Source organism: Sphaeramia orbicularis, chromosome 11, assembly GCF_902148855.1.
Source record: "Sphaeramia orbicularis chromosome 11, fSphaOr1.1, whole genome shotgun sequence".
NCBI classification, from domain to species: Eukaryota; Metazoa; Chordata; class Actinopteri; order Kurtiformes; family Apogonidae; genus Sphaeramia; species Sphaeramia orbicularis.
The window spans coordinates 43,640,032-43,662,505 of NC_043967.1; the positions used below are offsets into that span (position 1 = coordinate 43,640,032).

The following is a 22,474-nucleotide window of genomic DNA, read 5'->3' on the forward strand; positions in this document are numbered from 1 at the left end:
TTGTCTTAGGTGACAAAATGAACATCCTGATGATCATGTCATTTTACATAGCATAGACCATATTCAAAAAACATAATAGTTCAAGTGAAACCTAAATTTGTTTCCAAAAATTACATACAAGTTTTAGTTATTTCTATATTTTTCAAAAATCACAAATATCACCCTCAAGTTGATTGTGGTCCAATAAGATTGTCCATAATGTAACCAATGTAACCTCTATTTGAGAGGTTGTTGTGATGTATACTGCTGCTTACAATGACTAAATTCTTATAGTTGAGTGACCTTCAGAACTAAAAGGAAAAAAAAAAAACTTCACTCAGTTTGAATGTGTAGCTGATCTTACATTGTGTTAATCATATACCTTCCTGGTCATGTCAGTACACATTTCATTTTTTCTTTACTGGCAATACTGATAAGCATAAGAACTGAAATACACAATGGCTTTGATAAAGAAAGCAGTTTAATCCAATAGATGTTTCACTGCTGCATGCAAGAGAACATTTAACTTACAAAGCCTAAATGTGAACAACATCTATGAACATTAAATCATTCACTTTAAAATTTATGAAAACCATCAATGTAAACAATAGACACAAGGAGTAAAACAACATCATACATGGACATTAATCTGTAAAATGTGGTCCCAAACTTAAAAATGGGAATAAAATTTTATCACCTTAACTTAAAAGTCATGTTCTTGGTATAAAAGAAACCCTTTAACTTTATACTAACATTTAAATGTGATTTTAAGGAAGAATCTCTCCTGTTATTTTAGGGCATTTCATTATCAATATTTTTTTTTTTTTGAAGCTTTGAGCCCTCGATGAAAAGTTACAGAAAAAACTAAACATTCCTTCACACTTTGTGATTTATCGTCTTATTCCTCTTCCTCCGAGGACTCTGACTTGTCTTTTCGTGGGTCTTCAGCCTCCTGTGTTTGTGCTTCTGAAGAAAAAAAGAATAATGTTCTTAATTCAGATGTTTGACACCATTTCCATGATCTGATTTTTTTTTTAAACAGACCTTCTACATCACATCTTTCAAGGATTATTCTCATGATTTTCGTCACTTGTGGGTGTTTATCTGCCTTCATTAATGGTTCATCATCCGAACAGTTGCTTGATGACCCTGAAAGACAGAAAATCGACTTAACTAGTGTTATGTTATATACTCTTTAACCCATAAAGACCTAGTGCTACTTTTGCGGCAGTTCACAAATTCATTTCCTCTCAATTACCCCTTTAAGTGATTTATCACTATTTATTGTAATATTGTCCTCTTTATTTTGCATTTCTTCAGCAAAAATTTTGTATTTTTCTACATTTAATTTAATGATCATGTATATGTTCATAAAATCTCAAATTAAAGTTGAGGGTTATTATATCAAAAACAGAAAACTGAAGAAAAAGTGACTATTCAAACAAAATCTATCATTAACTGAACATAAACCCAGTGTTTCCATCCACTGTCATTGATCCAACTCCATGGGTTTTACTAGTGAAACAATGTTGTAGAAGATGACGGTGTATCCATGGTAACTACGGAGCCTCTGAACGTCCAAATGGATCATATCTGATGACCATGAAAAGATGACAAACTGTATTTTACACCAATTATTTACATGGATTGATAATATTAGTGGATCAACAGGTATTAAGCAGTTTAGATCAGGAGATGGTTTTGGTCACCAGTGGATGTTTGGGTCTTCATGGGTTAATACCGTTTAAAGTAAATATCTGATCTGTGAGCATGCACTTTACCTGATTCAATGGTTTTGACGGACTTTTTGGAAACGGTGGCCCTCTTCTTTGGAGATGAAGCCTTCGTTTTGCGTTTTACTGTTTTGTTCACCTTCTTCACCAGACTAATCAAAGGTTCATCATCATCATCAACATCATCAGAGCTTCCATCTGACAGTGCTGAAGGACAACATTGAAGGCAGTAGTGGTTAAAAATATCTTTTGTTTTTTAACTGGTTTAGGGCTAAATCAAAAACAATCACATAATTACAGTTGTGGTACCTTGTGTCTTTTTTGAAGCCCTCTGTACTGATGCTCTCTTCCTTGTGTTTTTCTTGGCTGGTTTCCTCTGCTTGTTGACAAGTTTTGACAAGGGAACATCTTCATCAGAGCTGTTATCTGAGGATGAAGCTTAAAAATTCAACACATTAGTATCTGAACCACTCTGGCTTCATTAAAGTACTGGCCAGTCCATTATTTGTGTACCTTTTTGTAATTTTGATGCAGACTTTCCTTTGGTTGCTGAGGATTTTCGTCCTTCTGGGGCCTTTCTCCTTTTTAGTGTTGCTAGAGGTTCATCACTGTCACTGGAGGACTCTGCATATTTAACTGCAACACAGATTTTAAACTGCTTTATTATTCTTTAATAGAAAACAAGTGCCTTTTTCCACCAGAAAAGTACTTTAGATGAATTTACATAATTTCAGTGTTAATACTGTTGACAAGTATTTCTGTTGATAGTTTTTGTCATACAAAAACAGAACAAGACTAAATAAATCTAAATTGTGTTACCAAAAATCAAATAAAGACAGGATGACATTGTAAGAATGAATGGATGATGGAATTTGGATCAGATTGGATCATGTCAAAGGCGCTGAATCTATACACTGGTCATGTCTCATAACCTGCACAGTATTAATGTCTGGCAGAAAGGTGACAGACTGATGGTTAATCAAGAAAAGTGGTATTTGATGGTGATCTCAAAAGTCATGCATGTAAACACACTGAGCAGAACTGCCAACTCTCACAAAAGACATGAACAAACACTTTTTACATGGCCACAGCATATGTTAAACCATTTTACACATGGTGAAAAACAATGTCACAGCAAAGAACTTCATTGACAGTGCAAAGATGGACAGAAGGTATAACTAAGCATTAACTGCTTTTATTCTAGGCAATCTGGGTAAAGAGAGAAATATCCAAATCTGTCAGAAGTATAATTTATTCTCATGCATTGATCTCAACCAAGGTCTGGGTCACATGCAGCAGATGTCTGTTATAATAATGGAGGATGCTCTGTGTCTCACAGAAAATTTCTGAAAGTTTCCCAATATTTATATATACTTGTGTCTAATGCTGAAATGTAGAAAAATAACACTTCATTTTTCATGATAATTTTATACTTTTGATTCACAGTAAACAGTAATTTTAGACAATTATTGCAATATTTTGTCTACACCAAATAGACTAAAACTAAAACAGTTTAAATGAGTAAAATGACTAAAAACTGAGCGGCGTTTTTGTCAAACGATCAGGGCTAATATTACATAAACATTAACACTGCACCACCAAGACCCACCCTGTTTCCTCGCTGCATTTCTTTTGGATTTTAAAGTTTGTGTCTCCTTTTTAACTGGGGTACGAGATGTCCTTCGCTCAGGTCTGGACTTGATCTTCTTGGCCACTTCACTGAGAGGTTCATCGTCAGAGCTGTCATCGTCATCCAGTGTCTCTGTGTAGAAATAAAAAGTCAGGACTCTGCTATAGACAATGCCTGTTACTGGTAAATTGCAGGTAGGGCTGCACGATTCATCGATTTTAAATCAAATTTTTAAATTACAACGATTTTTAAAAAATGGAAATCGTCAAATCGATTTCATCTCTCTCGTGTCTCTGGGCCACGCATCTCCAGGCTACTGTAGGCTCCTCCTCCTAACTGTGAGAACGGTCTTTCACAGAAGTCTGTATAATGACCACGGACCTTAAATCTGTGATGGGCCTGCAGTAGTGATACCAATGTAAGCCGTGGTCCACACATGGATCCCCCATTTCAAATAAAACTGCATGGGGATCACTCATCTTACGTGGTCCACACACACATGCACGCACAACTGATGTCTGTCACTGACTTACATTGGTATCACTTCTGTGGGCCCATCACAGAATTTTCAGGGATTCTGTGATACCATCACAGATTTGAGGTATGAAGCAGTACCTTGCTTTGCGTGCTGCTCATGGAAACGACACGCCAACTTCTGTTACCCAAAAATCAAAATTGAAAATTGAGTTTTTAGAGGAAAAAAAATTTAGATTTTATTTTTGGCCAAAATCGTGCAGCCCTAATTACAGGTGAAGGGTCATAACTGTACCTTTCTTGTTTCTTTTAACAAACTTCCTTGGAGACTTTTTTGCAGCTTTGGTGGACACTTTGGGGATCTTATTCCGAGGCTCATAGTCTGAGTCCACATCTGAATCTATGGTAAAAACCCATAAATTAAACCAATATGTTCCAAACATAGTAAAAATTCAGCTAAACTGTTGCTGATAACATACAGTGATATAACCACCTGCTTTCTTTTTTATGCTATCCTTTTTCCCTGTTTTCTTAGATGGTGCAGAAGCTGTTTTCTTTTTTGTCAGCGGCTCATCATCAGAGGAGTCATCAGAGGCTAAAACAGAGGACAATAAATATCAGCACATAAACTTTTGGTTTTCAGTGAGAATGTTTTAGTTAAGGTGGTTTGGTAAAGTGTATTCCTCACTGCTTTTGTCCTGTTTTGATTTATTGTCGCGTTTCAGTGCTGAGTTGTTTTTCTTGTTTGGCTTCTTCCTAAGCTTTGACATTGGAACATCCTCATCAGAGGAGTCATCTTTATCTGAACACACAAAGACACAGAAGGATAAATACTAGTGTCAGGTTTGGTTTGATGAAACTATAATATATTTTAAATTTTCCCCTAAACCACTTTATCTCTTCTGAATGTTCTGATTTAATTCATTTTGCCATTACTGACAACAGACTGGCAACAGATCACTCAGGAATAATTTGGTAAAAAAGCTACAAAACCTTGAACCTGATGTTGCCTGGGCTGCATTTTTTTCACACCACTTAATATTAACCTCTCATTTGTAATAAAATAACTCATTAGGTATGATTTGGGACTTCTGTTCACAACTCATAGCTTTTAGTGCAGTATTTTTGTCATTTGAATGATGCTTTGCTTTTGTGCACACAGAACAAATCCATGCCACACAAACAGAAGGAGAGTGAATGTGACACAGACTGGAGCCATTTTGAAGAGGAAATGGATTTGGCTGAGACAAAACCAACAGCTCTTGTCCAAAAGAAGGTCTACATTTTGAGAATGTTTGACAGTTACATAAAAAAATCAAAATGATCCACTCAAAGCAGAATTTCAACAAATGCAGCTTAAATGTGGCTGATAACAAACAATAATATGATCACCTTCTTTCTTCTTTACACCATTAGATCTGAGTGGAGTTTTATCTTTTTTCTCTGGTCTTTTCTTTTTAATCAGTGGCTCGTCATCTGAGGAGTCATCAGAGGCTGAAACAGTAGAAAATGACAGTCAGCAAATTTATCTTTCAGTGGGAATATTTTAGTTCAAGTGTTAGACAAATTTATTTATTTATCTAAAGTCCTCACTGCAGTTGTCCTTTTTTGATTTAGTGTTGCGATTTTCCCCGTCCGGCTTCGTCACAAGCTTTGAGAGTGGAACTTCATCGTCATCATCAGAGTTGGAGCTACCTTTACCTGATCAGACAGACACACAGGGATAAATGCCAGTGTCAGGTTTGGCTTGATCAAACTATCATATATTAAATTTTTACCTATATTTTGGTGGCTGTTTTTATCTTGTGAATGTTCTGATTTCACTTATTTGCCCAACGGCAGTGATTCAACTCCCAGATATAAACTGAATTCTGATGAGAGGCATTAAAGTTACACTATGGCTTTGTGAAAGCTCATGAGATGTTAAACATAATTTATAAACATCACACAAATCCCACTATACCAGCTAATCCATCAAATTGCGTACTGAGCATAAATATTGACTTTTATATATAAACATCTGTTTGCACTGAAAAAGGAGAAGCTCTCCAATCTTGTTGCACATTCCATACAATGACAATAAAAGGCATTCTATTCTATTCTATAAATGTGCTTGGCAAAGGCCATTAAAAGTTTAATAAATGAAGCAGTCTCAACGCCGATCAATTAACAATTAGCCACTATAAATACATCATACAGTACAGTACCCACTTTCTTTCCTATGTCATTTGATCTGCTTGGTCCTTTATCCCTTTTCTCTAGTGTCTTCAATGGTGCAAAGGCTTTTTTCTTTTTTACCAGCAGTACATCATCTGAGGTGTCGCCAGAGACAGAAACACTCCCCCACAAAATAAATAAATCAGACTCCCAACTTTGAACATTTGGCTTCCAGTGGCAACATATCGGTTAAAATGGTTTGACTCCATGTTCACCTTTTTTCTTCTGGGTTTAGATCTCATCTCTTGTTTTGTAAATTTAACTACAGACAATATTCCAGAATGTATAACAAAGATGTAAAACCACTATGACCTATTTGGATCTAAAATGGCCAATTTTGTTAAAAAGTAAGTTTGCATCCCTAAAATTTTCATTCTAGGAGGTTTCATAATTCTACTTAGTTACGTGACTTTTTCAGACATTTTTCAGGAACACTGCAAGCATGACAGGATGTTGATTGTTTTACCCACTGTCCTCACCACTCTTGTCTTTTTCTGTATCACTGTCTCTTTTGGATGTCATGTTGTTTTGACGTGACTTTTCCTTGCTGCACTCCTTCGTCGCGAGTTTTGAGAGTGGGACGTCATCTTCAGAGCCAGAGCAATCCTTACCTGATGAGACGGAAACACAGGAAGATAAATGTTCAGACGTTTACCTTTATTTTTTGACACACTTAAGCTCCTGTTTATTCTCTGAATGTTATGATTTCATTAAGTTTTCCATTGCCAGTAGCAAATGCAACACATGATGCAGAGAGTGACATAACTTTCACAGGTGCAGTCTGAGCTACATTTTTATACAACAATTTCCGTCACACCCACATTAACAATAAAGGCTCTAAATTTTTAAATAAAAGCAGCTCACTAGCAAAAGAGGCAATGACTCACTGCCTATTGGTTTTACCTAAGTGAGGACAACACATGAACTCAGTTAGTTTTTGGGTTCATCTTCTTGTCTTTATCCTAACTATAAATATGTATGTTGATGAGATAAATGGAGAAATCAGTGCAAACATAACACATAATTTGTGGACATCTTATGCCAACAAGATGTTCATTCCATGTCTGTACCTCATACAATGTAGGCTAATTACAACTTTATTACAAACAATACACCAACTGCTGCCTAATCAAGGAATATTTTAGTTACACCATAGCTGAACACTGAATTTTTGACTGAGTGAACAGTGATTTTTCTTTTGCAGTTGTTGCTCCTTCAGTTAATATTGAATGTTTCAAGGCTAGATATCTTATTCACTACATATTTGATCCTTTTCTATTTTACATTAAAGTAAGTATTTTTCTCCTTCTGACTTTTTAGTACAGTTTTTACTTTTATTACTCTATATTTCAGTACTCTTTTGCCTTGGTCTGCTTGATGTGTGTTTAAATGTGAACTAGAAACAAACTTTAAATTTATACTTATGGGCAAAGAAGACCATAAAATGCAGCTAAAACCTTTTAATAAAATGTACATATGAATGTAAATATTTTACCACAGAATTATATTGTTTATTAGCAGTTACATATCTCATAAAATTGCTGCAGTCCAAACAGGAACATGTCATGCATTCATACTTTCTGGAAAAAGCTTAAAAGCCTCAAGAGTGCATGTACCTCAGATCTTACTTTCCCCACATTTACACAATTTTACTACTGTCAGAGGTGCTATAGTACTACAATTTATTTATCTTTTTGTAATGATAAACAGTTTAACATCATTGTAAAAAATCCATGACCACATCTGGGACGATATAAACTGAACTACTGTACACATTAATTAGCAGTGATATACAGTAAGGCTTGTATCAAAGTTGTAAGCTAGCTATTAGCTAAAACGCAATACAAAAAACCCTTACGACTCCCACTAATATTAAAATAACGTAATTGAATGACACACCTGAAGAGTCATTCGTCACGTCGGTGGGTAGTTTGGCTGTGCTGCAGCTCATTTTGTAGATAAAAGGTTCAGTTCCTCATCTAAAACGCACTGGCTCTGCTGGAATGTTAGCTAACCCTCCTCTGTCAAATTCGCGGTATTTTTTTTTAACTTCGTTGCGGATTAAAACTCAGGCCCAAAGGTAACTAGAGATACAAGACCAAGGCGTATCTTAAACTGTTGAAATCTTCGTCTCGCTGGCAGTTAATGTACAATAGTCCTAGATCACGTTTGTTTTGCTTTTGTCCGCTTTTTCTTTTTTTCTTTTTTTTTTTTAGGAGGAAGCGACCGGCGACTGTAGATGACGTTGTCCTGTGAAAAATTACCTAGCAACCGAATTAAAACTAAACTTAAAAACTAAATCGTATTTACTAAACTGATACCAGGTAAGTTCAACTAGAACCAAGTAAACCTGTTAACTAAACTGAAACTAAAACTAACCCTTAAACTTGTAGTATAAAACTTACCTGGCACTAGACTAAGACTAATTAAACTTAACAAACTGTGTAATTTAAAACCAAACTGGAATTTCTTGATTAAAATATACCTGAAACCTCTGCACTGAAAAATTATATATTCTAACATTTGTAATCTAACTTCAAACTTTCAGACTAAAACTAAACTAAAATCTACACACTAACACTTAAAATCACAAACTCAGCTGAAACGTATGAATAAAAATATGTAATTGAACATTTGTAATTTAAAACTCAACTAGAACTTCTCAACTAAAACTAATTTGAAACTTTTATAAACTAGCACTTGTTATCAAAAACTGAACTATAAGATCTTAAAATAGAACTGAAACCTCGGGACTAAAATGTGTACTACTATGTAACTATACTATAATATTCATGAGAGAAATCACTTTAACAACTTAACTCACTTGAAATTAACCTGAAACATTTAGACTAAACCCAAAAAGTATAAATTAGCAGATAAAAATAAAGCTAAACTGAATTTTCTGAAGCATAGAAAGCAGTTTTTGGTTAATAGGTTTTAGTCAAACTGATAATTAGCCTTTAAATAAAAAACAAAAGCACCTATAATCTAAAACTTGCGTAAAGCAAACACATTTTTTCAAACTTAAATTGTCTAAACTTTAATAAACAACAACTAACAGTACTTACACTAAATAACTGATAAACTGATTTGAAGTTTATACACTAAAACTCAACATCTAAAGCTTTTAACTAAAACTAAGGTAAACTTATTTTTTCAGTTGGAAATGATAACACTGTTTTCAAGACAGTGGTGCATTTACTAACCTAATTATTAACATCACTCACAATTAGTATAAAAAACAATTGTATTGGATTTAATATATTTTGTAACTTTGCAATAACTAGACTGAAAATCTTTGTGGATCTGAGTAGAGGACTAAATCAAGGAGAAACAGATACTTTTCCATTTGGCAGTCGATAGCTCAGTTTATTACACACATACCAGATAAATACTCAAGCACAGTAATGTCTGACAATTAGGACATGATCCAGACAAAGATATGAAAATCTACATGTAAAGCTTAATTATCAACATAATTCAAACAAACTGAAGAAATTATTGTGCCATTGCCAAACCCCAAACCAAAGGAAATTTGTTGTTTTTCCTCATTTATGTTTTGGAGTGTGCATTTAGTGTGTTTATATATGCAAGCATCTTACAGATCTAGTCAAATGATTTAGCTTCATTAATTTCTGTTTTTATTCTGATCACATCCCTGAGAAAGTACGGGGACAGTCTGGTCTGAACATATCTCATAGTAATTTGAGTAGACATACACATCAACAATCTATTCTTTTTTTTTTTTACGATTTTCAGTCAAAAACCTGTTCTAGATCAAATGTCACATACTACTTCTACGATACTCGTACATCATCCCATCATGTCACCATTTGTACCAACACAATCACATACAATATGAATCACATCCATTAGAGCTGCGGAAAACATTGGTAGGTAATTCTTTATGAAAGTGTTTTTAAGTAGATAAAATGCCTTGAAACATGATCTTGGAGATGAAATGTTTATCATGATTAACAGAGAGAGGTTACCAATGTCAACTGCAATCTCATCTTTCAAAAAACTGAAATTTTCTGACCATTTGATCACAGAAGTGCTAAAAAATATCACTCATTAAACTCAGAAATTAAAGTAACATCATCCTCCTTTCCAGCACAGTGGATTCTGGTAGAGCTTCACAGGGAATTTGTGATTCAAGCCTCCAATAGACAGTATTTGAAGTTGAATTGTGGTATAAGTCATCACATTTTTTCTCCCATTTTGAATATGTAGAGCAGGGGTGTCAAACTCTGGTCCTCAAGGGCTGGTATCCTGCATGTTTTAGATATTTCCCTCTTCCATCACACCTAGAAGCCATTACATCATTATCAGGCTTCTGCAGAGCATGATGATGAGCTGATCATTAATTGAACCAGGTGTGCTGGAAGAGGGAAAGATTTAAAACATGCAGGATACCAGCCCTCGAGGACCGGAGTTTGACACCTCTGATGTAGAGCAAAGCCCTGGTGACCCCTACCTGACCCCGCTGTGGGAAAGTGACACATAACATCTTACTATTCACTCACGTCACAGTACAGGGAAACATCATGAGAATTGAAGCGAGGTTGCCAGGTTGATTAACAGTCCCATGCTCTTTTGCTCTAGGCAACGGGTTTGTCTATGCTGGTGTGTTTTGGTGCTCTCTGAGTTTACATAGCAGCCATCTTGCTCGCCTCTCTGACGCCACTCAGGTAGGCGCCGGTCACAGTCTGAGGGAAGTGTCTGTTTGTGGCCTGTAATGTAGAAACATGAAAGAAAAAAGTATGTGACGTGTTTCATCTGAAGGTGTTTTCATCAAACACTGTTTTTTATAATAGAGTCAACATCATAAATCACAGATTCAGCCACAAGGGGAAAAAAAACATTCTTTTGAATGTTCTGAATGTTGATTTAAAAGACATGTCTGTCTTTTGAATCAAGAAGGAGACTCGTTTCAAGTACATTTCTGTCTGTGTTGGACTATGGTGATGTCTTTTACATGCATGCCTCCACCCATAGTTTACGGTCACTGGACACTGTGTATCATGGAGCTCTGAGGTTCATCACCAATTTTAAATCTCTTACCCATCATTGTCTGCTTTATGATCTTGTAGGATGGTCTTCTTTGTCGGCTCGCAGACCGAGTCACTGGCGTATTTTAATTTATAAGTCTATCCGAGGTCTTCTCCCATCCTACCTTCTGACTTACATCAGTCAGAGAACCACAGACGCTTATAATCTGCATTCTAAGGATCTTTTCCTTTTGTCTGCTCCTAAAGTTAGAACTGAACAGGGGAAAAAGGCCTTCAGGTATGCGGCCCCGTTCACCTGGAATGAACTACAAAAAGACCTGAAACTTAAGGATCTGGTTTCGTTGGACACTTTTAAGAGGATGTTGTATGACTTAGAGAGACATCTGGCTGCAGATGTTTTATCTGACGCACTTTGTCTACATTTCATGAGCACTTTTTGCAAAGTTGACTTTGGAAGGTTTGACTTGTCTATGTGCTTTTATGTATTCGTTTTATGTACAGAAGTCTGTGTCTGTAACCATTTAATGTACTGCTGCCCGTCTTGGCCAGGACACTCTTGAAAAAGAGATTTTTAATCTCAATGAGGTTTTCCTGGTTAAATAAAGGTAAAATAAAAAATAAATAAATTCAGCCTTAAACCTTTAGTTCAACTGATTGGAAACTCCCTGAAAAAATAATGATAGTGAAAAAGAAGAATTTAGAAAAACAACAAAAGGTCTCCTTATATCATACACAATACAATACGATACAATACATTAATATATTGTGTAAGGCCAACCTTGACTTTGACCTTTGAGAGTTAAAAACCTCCCTTGAATCAAAGTAAACATTTGTTTGAACGTCTCAAACAGGTAAACACACCTTATAGGGCTATGTCACAGACTTATCCATAACTAAATATATCAAATCAAAAGATTATACATTTTTTAAGTCTTAACTGACAGTAACTAGTTTTTTTTCTTTATTTAGGCCCAATTCCTCATCTCATATTTTAATGGCGAAATGATTAGTTGATCCAAAACCTAATCAGCCAGTAATGAAATAAATAAAATAACTATTAGTTAACAGTCCTACATGTAAGGGCCCATGTCCATGCAGCATTTCTTTCCTCTTTTCCATTTAGGAACAACTGAAAAAACATTGCTGTCATTAAAAATTAAAAAAAAAAAAAAAAAGACGACACAAACACTGGCCCTTGATATTGTCTTTTACAAACAGATCTAGGTATGATCAAAACATGCTCAAGGTGAAGCATCATCAACAACATTTAATTTGGAATAACATACAAATCAGACTTGAGTGATTTGCTGGAAATGTCTTGCTTTGATAAGTGGTAAAAACACAACTTAATGGACACTTATCATGATTATTGATAAAGTCAGTTACCTCGCCAGCAAAGAAGACTTTTCCCTGCACATCTTCTGCAAGGATGTCGTAGGCCTCCCCGCTGCCTCCAGTCTTCACAAAGCTGTACGACATCTGGGACCATGAGTCTTTGCTCCAATGTGTGACAAAGAAATTCACCGGGTCTGGAACCTCCTGTTAACATACATAGAAACACATCATATTTACATAACAGTTTTAAATAACAACTTTTCTGGCTCAACCACAGTGTATTATTTCACTTCCCTTTCCACAGGTTTTTCTCTCACATCTCACTGCAGCTCACTTCTAAAATAAAGACAAAAAATGCTCCAAAAAGTCTAGACGCTGAGTCTACAGTTGCCCTAAATTGCTGTTGTCATAAGGTTGTATTCCTTGGGGTCTTTTACCAGAGTCTGCTGAGAGAATTTACAAGAAAACCAAGTAGAAAAAGAAGAGGGGAGACAAAGAGGATAGATCTCCACCAAGAATCACATCAGGGAAATTGTGTTTCATAGCCGTCTCTTGTAGCTGAATTAAATAAAAACTACAATCAAATGTATTTGACAAAATTGCATTCATTGTCAGTTGCCATGCCAATGTGTTTAGAAATAATAATCTGAAAATATAAAAACATATCTACTAATACAATCACATTGGATTTTATTTGTTTTTAAAGCCCTCACTGGTCTTTTACCATCTTATATTTATTTTTTTAGTATCTTTTAAATCAAGTCAATATCACACTCGCTCAAACTGCAGGTTCCTTCAGTGCGTACTCAACTGGGAAATTCCAGTTTTTCTTACTGTGCACCTGAAACCAGGAACACTCTCCAAAAGCATCTGAAACTTACCACACTTATTAGGACAATTTAAATCCTTAAATCACTTCTTATTTTACCTCCAGCTGTTCCTGTTTTTAAGCAGATGTCCTTGCTTTTAGTTCATCTTTGTCACTTTTACTTTTTGGTACTTCTGATATATGCATTGAATGTTTCAAATATTTCTGTTTTAAATCCATAATTCCATCTTATTTTACCTCCAGCTGCTCCTGTTTTTAAACAGACTTCTCCGTTTTTAATTTGTCTTTGTTACTTTTACATTTTAGTATTTCTGATATGTCCGTTGTATGTTTCAAATATTTAGGTTTCTCTCGGCTATATTGTAAATGAGGTTGCATCCTCAATATATCTCTGAGTTTAAATAAAAATTATGCATGAATTTACAAAAAAGTTAAAACAAGAAAAGTGAGTCTAAAGATGAGCTTCAAAAGAGGATATTAGAGTTCCACAACTGAAGGATCATTTTAAACATATTTAATAATAACAATAATAACACAGATAGGACATCAGAATGACTTGTTGTTGTGCATTAATTTTAAGTTACTATTAATAAATACTACGTCAGCAGCTTATAAAAAAAACCCTGTCTTTTGCCAGGTGCCAGGCTGCAGTACCTGTTCTTTGAAAAGCTCTCGCAGAACCTTCATGCACTCGTCGACCACCTCCTTATCCTCCATTTCCCGAACAGCAGGTACAGCATCACCAGTGATAACCGACATGAGGACCGCCTGCTTCCCCTATGCAAACACAAACACACAAAAATAATGTCAGGTCAAACTGTAAACAAGTCATACATTTGGCTTTGACCCTGATTGTGCCTCATTGTCCGTCAAGGATAATCAAACCATAAGTACATCCTCCTCCAGCCAGTTTTGAAGAGCTCTTTCAGTCAGTGGCATTGTATAAGAATATACAATAGATAAAGGGGAGAATGGGGGAAACTTTGTGTGCTGTACCCCTACGTAAATGGTTATGAACAATAATGGTGACATAAGATACAACTTTATCTCCTGTGGGAAATTAATTAAGCAATGAATTCATTATATATACTTAAAATAGTAGTAGGGAGTATCCAGACACAAACAATCAAAGTCATAGCAGTAGTAAATTAGTCCATAAAGCATTAAAATCCATTTGAATGACAATTTTTTTGGACATACGGAATATGTTGTAAATCTAAACATTTCTGGATCATTTTGTTAAATCCTTGAAAGGGATGTTAAATTATAAAAACCCCCTGATCATATACTTCATATACTTTATACTTTGTGCTGTAACATAGAAATTAAACACATCTTCTTCCTTAAAGTCTTAATCCTTTCAAGTCAAAAGATGTTCACGATGACTGTATATCATAAAGAAAATGTATTGATAAAATAATTCACCCATTAACCTAAAAACTAAAGCAAGGATTTGACATCGATGAAGAAAATGAACGTCAAGGAATTCAAGGAAAAGGAAAAATGTCAATTTGGTGCAAGAAGAGTAACAATGCTCCCTGTTTTAGTTTGTACCAGTTTTTTGTGTTTGTAACATGTTTATAAGAATCAAGAAAGAACCGAACCTGTGGATCCATGTCGTAAAAAACACTGAACATGCCCCTCTTATCAGGAGATGGAGGGATGTGGCCAAAGTAGTCTGCTCCTTGGATTTTACCATCCCAGAATCTGTGTGGGAACTGAAGAGCGATCTACAGAAACATTTAAAAAACATATTTACATGTCTAAGTAGAAGAACTCACCGATACAACACTTTTCAACTTTTTCTCTGTAGATTACACATCCTAACATCTCTCCTTTTAGCTCTGTTACCTTTTCAATGATCCCTGCTCCAAGACTGTGAATCGCTTTCAATTTCCTTTCAGGAAGAGGAGGGTTAAACTGAATCATGTTCTTCTGTAGTAAAGTCAGTGGGACCGTAACAAGAACCTAGAAATAAGGAGAGGACATTCAGGTAAAATGAATCAGCATTCCACTATGTTAATCAGCAGTGCACAAAATACTGATATGACGAATACAGATTGTTTAGCATACAGTAGAGCTGACAACTGAAGATCCTTTATGTGATTTTATTCTTCTTTTTGGGACACAAAATACTAAAGAGCTCAGTAATGTGATCAATACTATCAGAAAGAATTAGTAATGGGAGAAATATGAAATGAAAACAAAAAAAATACAACAGTAAAAAGGCATGTAAAGCAAACTAAAGCCTACAATGTACAAATGAAAGCTCAGAAGAAAAAGGGGTAAAACTATTAGTGTGATAAGGACTGTAAAACTTTTTTAGACTATCGACACATACCTTCTGTGCTGTCCACTGTGACCCATTAGAAGAGGTTACTTTAACAAGATCCCCTGAGTAATCAATGGACTGAACCTGAAACAAAAGAGAATTTGAATGTTCACTTTCAGCTTCACAGTGACGTTATTTTATGGAGTGTTCAATTTACTAGAATACTAGTAAAAAAAAAAAAGAAAAAACAAGGCAGAAACTGGAAAGAAACATTTGAAATACACACCTGACATTTTGTGCGGATATCAAGTCCCTCAGCCAGTTTGTGAAGTAGAACAGAGTAGCCCTTAGTGAGTAAAGTATGGTCTCCTGAGAACTGTGCAAAAAACTCATTGTGATCCCAGGATCTAGCTGACACCTACAAAAACAGAAATCAGCAGAAAGGAGACATGTTGCTTCAGTATCATTTACATTTTTCTCATGGTGCAGGGGCTTTTCAGCAACTTCACATCATATTTAGAGTGAATCTCCAGAAGTCTCTTAATAAAACTCAAAAATCCCCTTGCATGCTTTCAGACCTGGTCTAATGTGCTTCCACAGGCATATTCCAAGTTGCTGAGATGAAACTGAAGCACTTTCTCTTCCAACTCACTGAACTGGATACCAGACTCCTGAAGAAAGTTCTTTTTAACTTCCTGGACTTTTTCTGCAGAGATAAACACACATAAATAAAGTCAGATTTTTCATCTTTAATTGGGCTTATCACTCAGTTTCTCTTGTGATTTTAGTACATTTTCAGTACAACAATACTGTGCAGTGATGATTTGATTCTAGTGTGTAAAAAGTATGTTAACAAGGATCTAAACCGTCACCAGCAACACAACAGCATCTACTAATATATGTTTAATACCTTCTGAATAACTAATCCTATCGAAACATGTACGTATTTCAGGTGAAATGCAGTTTCTCAGCTTTTCATTGTCACCAGATATGACCCATTTGGACATTCAGAGGATCCATAGTAAGCACATGAATCATCAACACATCATCTTTTGCAACACTGATTCACTAATAAAACCCATGTAGTTTGACAAACGACAGTGATTTTAGATTCACTTTGTTTTGATATAATAACCTTTGAATTTATACTATGAACATCATGTGAGTAAAGTAAATATAGGAAAATATCTGGTTTTCACTGAAAATACAACATACACAAAATAATATTGTAATAAATGGTGGTACATCACTTAGGAAAGGTTAAATGTGGAGGAAAATTTACCACCACAAAAATAGTTCTAGGCCTTTAAGGGTTTAGGCAGCCTATGGTATGAATTCTCAACACCTCTAAAACATACATAGAAAAACAGCATTTACCTACAACCATCCTTTCCATCAACACAGATTTTTTTCTGTTTTTCTTTTATAAAAAACATCTATGCGTCTGGTTTCAGTGGCTTTATTAGAGTAAGTAGATGAGATTAACAACGCACCTCCCAGTGGTGTGTCCTGGTTCTGTGACTTGTCCTTCCTCCACTCTGACACCACATCAAGGATGGCATTAAAGTGGAAGTCCATGCGCTTGTCAAAGGCAGGGTCAGTGACCTGCCCCCCCTCCTGAAAGAGGTCACAGCGCTCTCCCAGTTTGTGCATCTTGATGCTCATCTATACCAGAAACAACAAAAGACAATGTAACTCCCAGAGTTACATAAGAAGATGCCACACAACAATGTACTTTAACTGACACATTGATTCATTTTATTACTTACTTTAAAAAGAGTTTTTTTTTGCTTATGATTTATTTTTTCAATTATTTACCTGTTCACACATCAGGGCGATGGGGTTGTTTACACAGCCATTGACAATCTGGGCTCCTTGACCCACAGTGACGCCCAGACGAGTATCATCCCACACTCGACCTCCGATTCTCTCCCTCGCCTCAAGCACCACGACCTGCAAACAATAAAAATGTTTAATATAAATCGAAGATTCTGACACCAATGGTAAAAAAACATCAGATAATATGTCTAACAGGAGCCCTGATGAGACAGTTATAAGTTACCTGAGTGCCAAAGTTTTGCAGTTGCCGTGCAGCAGCCAGCCCTGATGCCCCTGCACCAATGATGATGACATTCTTCTGCAAAAACAAATGATGGGATGTGAGCTTGAGGGAAGGTCGTTGCACAAGAACAACTATAATGAAAACTATGTGTTCTGTAGTTGCGTAATTGTTTCATGATCTGCTGATGATAAAGTCACTTACAGAGCGATATCTTTCAGGCAGCAGAGGCCGTTTGACCATCAGCACACCTGTGTTGATCAGACCCTTCCTGGTCATGAAGTGGAGAACCCGATCCATCTCCTGTACACAGCGCACACGCACCAACCCTCGAACGATGATATGAAGAGCACATTTCTGAGAAGTCAGCACCTCCTTTAATGAGAAAAGATGTTTTAACAGTTTTATAAAAATCAGTTAAGTATTTTCACTTTGTAAAATAATGTTCTGTTGGTCTTTGATATCTACATACCTTGCAGTTCCTGTGCCAGGAGGCCAGAATAAGGTTGCGCAAAGCCAGATACATGGTAGGATCGCGGGAAAATTCAGGAAATTCATAAAGCTCATCCAGTTCCATCATATCCGGTCGCACACAAAGAGCTTTACCACACTCGTTAGGCTGGTAGAAGGGTTGGAAATACGGACAAAGACCTGGAACTGAACAAAACGCAAAATCCAACTGAATAAATGCTGAGCTGAAACAGCTTGTGCTGCAGTTATTCATTTGTCCCAATTATTATTTGAGAGAGGACAGGAGGTCAGCATGATAAAGGCTCATTTTTTCCACATGGAACCACATCTCTATATATAATTATCTGTCTATCACAGTACAGTAAAGACTGGCTGCTGTTTGTCCTTCAGACTTACTTTGTGGCTGTACAGCTCTGCAGTGATCTGCCCTCAGCTCATTCAGAGACATGTTGCTGGGAGAGCCTGACGGACTCATTCCTACACAGTCTGGGTAGTAAGCAGCAAGGAAAGGGCTGGCTGGACTTTCTTTAAACAAAGGTGGCAAAATCAGCATCGAATGCCACCAGCTGTCAGTCACCTCAACCACTCTCTGTGGGAATGGAAACAGTTCAAGATTGAAAGCACTTTAATCAGTTCTCCAGTAGAAGAGACATTAAAATAAACTTCTGCTGTTGGACATCACTCAGGCAAGACTGACCAATGTTTGAACTAAAATATTAAAGCTGCTCAAATGCACATGAAAAGCCTCTTACCAGGTCCTCAGGTTGGGAGCACTGGTCCGGTCCTTCAGTCTGTCATTGAAAAACAAATTGTTTTTAATGTCTTATATCACATACTAAATAAAATAACATACTTTCTATCTTCTGTTTACCTTAATATTGTTAAACTTCATTCCACAGCGATACGTTGCTGCAAGTGAAGAAGTGAGTTGAATTTCTTTCGTCAGCTGACGCCACTTCCTACAATCTGGTTTGGTACACTGAACCTGAAAGAAGAATGTTAACATTATTCAACCATAGCTGTAAATGTGGCATACTCAGCTCTTTAAAATGAACAAGATAAACTGTCTACACTCACCCAGTATGGGAGCTGCTGGTCTGCCATGAAAGCTTTAAGGCTCGGCTCACTTTTCCCATTACTTGTCCACACTTTCTTCCAAGCAGCAAAGGTCTCATAGCCATCTTTGTGACTGATATAGGGAGAGAAATCAAACTGTTTGCATTTACATTCATTTATCCGAAATATTATGTGGCAATATGCAGTTAGATATCCAAGATACTGGATACAGTAAAAAACCCATCATAGCGTTGAAGCAACATTACTTGTAACTTGTAGCTTGATTTTTTAAATGTTTTTTTAATAGAAACGTCTGATGAGATTTCCGCAATTACTAGAACATCTTTTAAATTAATAATATGTAGCTGCAGGATTTTATACAATATGTGAGAAGAAAATGTGTGCACTTAATTTACCTTCTGTAATAGTGGTCAAAACACTCATTGCAAAAATGCTCGCCGCATGACAGGTGATACCATCGAGATGTGTATCCATTTTTAGCACACCTGAATATAAAGACATGTAAAAAATACATTAGTCACATTAAATCCAAGCAATAAGGATTCAAGTATGCTCTGACGTCATATTACACTCCAGTACCTTTCAGATGCACTTGCAAAACAAACTGGGTACGTAGCTGAGCATCCAGCCTTCTCACACTTCCTGTATTTCTTCTCTGACTGGTCATCTTCCTCCTCTGTGTCTGTAGCTTTTCTTTTGCTCTAGAGTCCAAAAGAGTATCATCATCAAAGTCAAGTTACCTTTATTAACAGAACATCTTAAATACAACCCAATTGAAGTATAATGCAGCATGTAGCGAGAAACACAGTAAAATAAGGAAACAAAGGGAGACAGCAAACAGCAGAAATAGAAAAATATGTGTATTTTTGTTCCGCTGGAGAAAACAACTGATTAGATATTTAGTCACTTTTGATAAGTTAATTGATATGTGGGGTACGTGGCCTAAAGAGCATAAAAAACCAAAACACACACAAATGCCAAAGATAAACTTTATATGATTATTGGGCACTTGTACAGTTTTTCCACACAATACTTCATGGGTGATTTTATTTTAGTTTTCAGTTTTATTTACGTAGAGCTGCATGTAAAGGCAAGGCAGGCTTATTTATATAACACATTTCATGTACAAGACAATTCAAAGTGCTTTACATTAAACATTAAAAGCATTACAGCAGGGAAGCAATAAGAAGTACAGGCATGAGAAAAAAAAACAAAAAGCCCAGATACATAGATAAAACAGATAAACAGATACAAACTTTAAGATTAAAAGAAACAGTGCAGATCTGAACTGATAAATAAAAACTCTATTCAAATGCAGCTGAGAACAGGTGGGTCTTTAACCTGGATTTAAATAACCTGAGTGTTTCAGCTGATCTGAGGCTTTCTGGAAGTTTGTTCCAGACATGTGGAGCATAGAAGCTGAACGCAGCTTCTCCATGTCTGGTGTTTGGTAAAGGAAATACTCAACTACATGTATCCCCAAACTGAAGCTGACACTTATGTATGTATTTGGGTGGATGTGGCTAATATCATTGCACCAGTGCAGAGTGTTGTGCTGAATTCTGCTCCCTGCCGAAAACTGCATCCCCAGCCGAGGGTGATGCAGTTTTCGTCAGTATCTGTTTTTATTGTCATATATTTTGTGTGTTGTCTATTTAAGATTTAACTTTTAAAAGTTTTATATACCTTACAATTTGCACATTCTTTAATAATTAAACAGATAAAAAACAGAACTGCAATATCATACAATATTATTTATTACTTAACTGCTACACAGCTATGATGGTGTTAAGAGGTTGAATAATTCACAATTAATTCCATAACCTACAGCACAGGTGTCAAACATGCGGTCCGGGGGCCAAATCTGGCCTGCCAAAGGGTCCAGTCTGGCCCTTGGGATGAATTTGTGAAATGCAAAAATTACACTAAGATATTAACAATCCTTTTAGTTCAGGTTCCACATTCAGACCAATTCAATCTCAAGTGGGCAGGACCAGTCAAATACTATCATAACATATAAATAATGACAACTCCAAATTTTTCTCTTTGTAAATGTAACTATTTTCATGTATTTACACTAAAACAAAGTATAATTTTGCACAAAAAAAAAAAAAAAAAAGTGAATAACCTGAAATGTGTTAAGAGAAGTAAGTACAATTTTAACAAGATTCTGCCTGTTACCAAATATTTTGTGTATTCGTTGATCCACTGTGATCTGTAAGTTATAATGAACATGTGTAAATGATTAACTGAGGCAGAATATTGTTAAAATTACACTTATTTTTTCCGTTTGTTCATGTTATTCACATCTTTTGAAAAGATAGTTTGTAGATGTAAACCTTTTCATATTGTAAATTTACTTTTTTCGCTGTAAAACATAAAGAAAGGTTTGGAGTTGACATTATTTATATATTATTATGTTATTATTTTACTGGTTTGGCCCACTTCAGATCAAATTTAGTTGAATGTGGCCCCTGAACTAAAATGAGTTTGACACCCCTGTTCTACAGTCAGAAAAGAGAAAAAAAAATAATGAACAAGGGTGAGCAGGGAGCATTTCTCAGCAAATTGTGACAGGGTGAATATGGTGCACATTGTCCTCTTCATGGCTGACTTAGGAAAGGGGAACAGTTTTTGGCAGGGAGTAGAATTCAGCATAACACAGAGGTTGTGTACGCACTTACCTGTCCAGGTGGAGGGTTGTTGGTGCGTTTCACCCGGACGTTGATCTGCCGTCCAGATGAACGGAGGGTCTGCCCGTCTCCAGGTGGCTCCCCTGAGTTCCTCTTCTTAGCTCGCCGAGCACCGGAGGCATTCCCAGGGTAGTCTAAACACAAACCACCACATTATGTCTTAATCACTGCGGACTGAGCTCAGTCAAATGGGGCCTTTATTGGAACAAACAGGGCTCTGAATGTTAATAAAACATAACAGAAAACACGAACCTCGAGTGTATCAGGTAAACAGAACTAAGAATAAACCAGCTACCCGAGTGAAATGTGACATTTTAATGCAGGTAAACACAAAAAATAACAGGGTATTTACAACTGCAAGGCATTTGAACCAACCAAACCATGTCAGTCTATCCTCTTTAGCATTTAGCCGCAGTAAAATCGTCTTATGAACACTAACCTGCGTCCGACAGCATGACTGACAACGGCGTATCTTTAAAACCGGGATTGAAAAGGGTTTGTGTGCGCTTTCGTGAAGGTTTTTAAAATCTGTATGCGTCCCCCCTCTTTTATTGTTGTGGGAAAAATCAATGCGTTGCTGTTCACAAAATACCACTTCCTGTTTTCAGAGGAAATGGGCGTTTCGCTTATGCGTAATTTTGACTTCCGCTGCTCACCGTACTACAATCCAACTGTAACCATAGCAACACAAGT

General features: G+C 36.2%; 2 protein-coding genes across 3 annotated transcripts; both read right to left on the reverse strand.

Annotated features, from left to right (window-relative positions):
• Positions 1 to 442: 442 nt before the first annotated feature.
• On the reverse strand, positions 443 to 8,249 carry LOC115428887 (nucleolar protein dao-5-like). Of its 2 annotated transcripts, XM_030148121.1 has the most exons (13): positions 7,933 to 8,248; positions 6,513 to 6,644; positions 5,410 to 5,517; positions 5,209 to 5,310; positions 4,505 to 4,618; positions 4,310 to 4,411; positions 4,112 to 4,216; positions 3,322 to 3,474; positions 2,226 to 2,348; positions 2,022 to 2,150; positions 1,761 to 1,919; positions 1,024 to 1,128; positions 443 to 945 (listed from the first exon to the last, which is right to left on the reverse strand). In XM_030148121.1, the coding sequence occupies exons 1-13, from the start codon at positions 7,982 to 7,984 to the stop codon at positions 878 to 880; spliced, it is 1,452 nt and encodes a 483-aa protein (XP_030003981.1). In that variant the 5' UTR covers positions 7,985 to 8,248; the 3' UTR covers positions 443 to 877. The 2 variants fall into 2 exon arrangements, with proteins under 2 accessions (XP_030003981.1, XP_030003982.1); XM_030148122.1 differs by lacking the exon at positions 5,410 to 5,517 and having other exon boundaries at positions 7,933 to 8,249.
• Positions 8,250 to 10,483: 2,234 nt separating this feature from the next.
• kdm1b (lysine demethylase 1B) lies at positions 10,484 to 22,380 on the reverse strand. The gene is made up of 21 exons (XM_030147694.1): positions 22,221 to 22,380; positions 21,773 to 21,915; positions 19,668 to 19,789; positions 19,484 to 19,573; positions 19,089 to 19,200; positions 18,883 to 18,996; positions 18,764 to 18,802; positions 18,408 to 18,600; positions 18,013 to 18,197; positions 17,745 to 17,915; positions 17,544 to 17,618; positions 17,300 to 17,434; positions 16,975 to 17,146; positions 16,060 to 16,187; positions 15,768 to 15,899; positions 15,551 to 15,625; positions 15,061 to 15,177; positions 14,814 to 14,939; positions 13,864 to 13,986; positions 12,432 to 12,584; positions 10,484 to 10,766 (listed from the first exon to the last, which is right to left on the reverse strand). Exons 1-21 carry the CDS (start codon positions 22,234 to 22,236, stop codon positions 10,683 to 10,685), a joined length of 2,505 nt encoding a protein of 834 aa, XP_030003554.1. The 5' UTR covers positions 22,237 to 22,380; the 3' UTR covers positions 10,484 to 10,682.
• Positions 22,381 to 22,474: the final 94 nt, after the last annotated feature.